Below are 1,425 nucleotides of genomic sequence, written 5' to 3' on the forward strand. Positions count from 1 at the left end.
CTAAGACAGGCCTCGGGAAATACGTATTGATATTGTATTGGAAGCCAGCACAAACCGTAGTAAATGATTCATCAGCCATGATCACAATAATAGTATATTGTGCAATACCAATGTATTATTGTGTGCTCACCTTCTACTTTGGCGCATTTGCATTGGATCAGTCGATCGGTGTTACACAGTAGCCACAGTGCGTCGACCCCAATACGACGCATTCTCCTTCAAAAACATGATCATTTCGAAGTTGCCTTGGAAAAGAGGCGCTCACAATCGTTGTTCGTCGGGGGCACATGAAAGAGTAGAGAATCGTACTGTGGAGCGTTGGCAGTAGCGTAGTTCCGTTTGTTGCCAGCATGCAGCAGCGTCGCCGCAAAGCTGGAAGCGTTGGCTTCCTCGGGCTCAGAAGCAGAACTTTCACCAACTTGGAATGACGCAATTGCAGCTGTCTCTAGTCGAGACAGTCTCTCCTGATGCATTATCTGTTGACAAAAACAGTAAAGTTAGTGCATAAAACGAAAACAAATCAAAATAAAAAAATACCTTGACGACAGCAGATTCAAAAGCTGGCGAGTGGACAATATTTGCATCCTGGGACAGGTACTTGGCCATATTAGGGTAGCGCTTTATGACACCGTCAAACATGATGCGGACATCGCTCAAAGTTGTTTTGTTGGACTGCAACGCCAGACAAACACTATCCAGCGCCTTTAAATCTTCGAGTAGTTTTTCCAGCTTTCTGCAATCGGGCGCCCTAGGCATGAGCTCGTCCACGGCCTCCACGTGCTTCACAGCATCTTTGAACTCTACAAATCGCTTCACCATCTTGAAAGTTGAGCTCCAGCGCGTCACGTTGCGCTTCACAGGCCGAAGATCTGTGTACTCCCCCAGGCTCGCAGAGTTTTTCTTGGTGCGTAGCTGAGTCATCAGTTCATTAACTTGACAGAGAAGGGCCTCGTGCTCAGAGATGTACTGCTGAATAGCCAAATTCAGCCTATGGCTAGCGCAGCCGACCAGAGGCAGGCCCATGCGCGTCGCTATGGCCTGGTTTGGGCACAGTTATCGCCTACGATGAAGCGAATGCAGCCAGGCTCTTTGCCGAAGACGGCAAGGGTTTCGATGATAAGGGCAATATGTGCGTCAGCACCAAAATCGTTCCCATCGAGTAAAGGAGCGAGTGCTAACAACACTCACTGCGCCAAGTCGTCGACCATGTAGACAGCGTAGATGCCAACGTAGTAAGTAGAACCAGCACTCCTGTCGTCGAACATGACCCCTATGCTTTCGGGCATTTCCTCAGCTATAGCGGCCTCTACCTCGCGCTCCACGAGTGCCATGTACTTTTTAAGCGTCTTAGACGAGACAGGATTCCAACGCGACATAGCACGCGTAACCTCGTTGTCTACCTCTTCGATGGGCATGTTCCGCCCG

The 1,425-nt window shown here is 49.3% G+C and overlaps 2 protein-coding genes across 2 annotated transcripts; both read right to left on the reverse strand.

Annotated features, from left to right (window-relative positions):
* Positions 1–230: 230 nt before the first annotated feature.
* Positions 231–1,023, reverse strand: PPTG_19874 (hypothetical protein; the record flags this gene model as incomplete). The annotated part of the gene is made up of 2 exons (XM_008918466.1): positions 231–476; positions 538–1,023. 2 exons carry the CDS (start codon positions 1,021–1,023, stop codon positions 231–233), a joined length of 732 nt encoding a protein of 243 aa, XP_008916714.1.
* Positions 1,024–1,184: 161 nt separating this feature from the next.
* PPTG_19875 (hypothetical protein) lies at positions 1,185–1,415 on the reverse strand (the record flags this gene model as incomplete). Its single annotated transcript, XM_008918467.1, has 1 exon — positions 1,185–1,415. One exon carries the CDS (start codon positions 1,413–1,415, stop codon positions 1,185–1,187), a length of 231 nt encoding a protein of 76 aa, XP_008916715.1.
* Between the last annotated feature and the right edge of the window lie 10 nt (positions 1,416–1,425).

The sequence above is a fragment of the Phytophthora parasitica genome (genome assembly GCF_000247585.1).
Source record: "Phytophthora parasitica INRA-310 unplaced genomic scaffold supercont2.211, whole genome shotgun sequence".
In the NCBI taxonomy this organism is placed as follows: domain Eukaryota; phylum Oomycota; class Peronosporomycetes; order Peronosporales; family Peronosporaceae; genus Phytophthora; species Phytophthora nicotianae.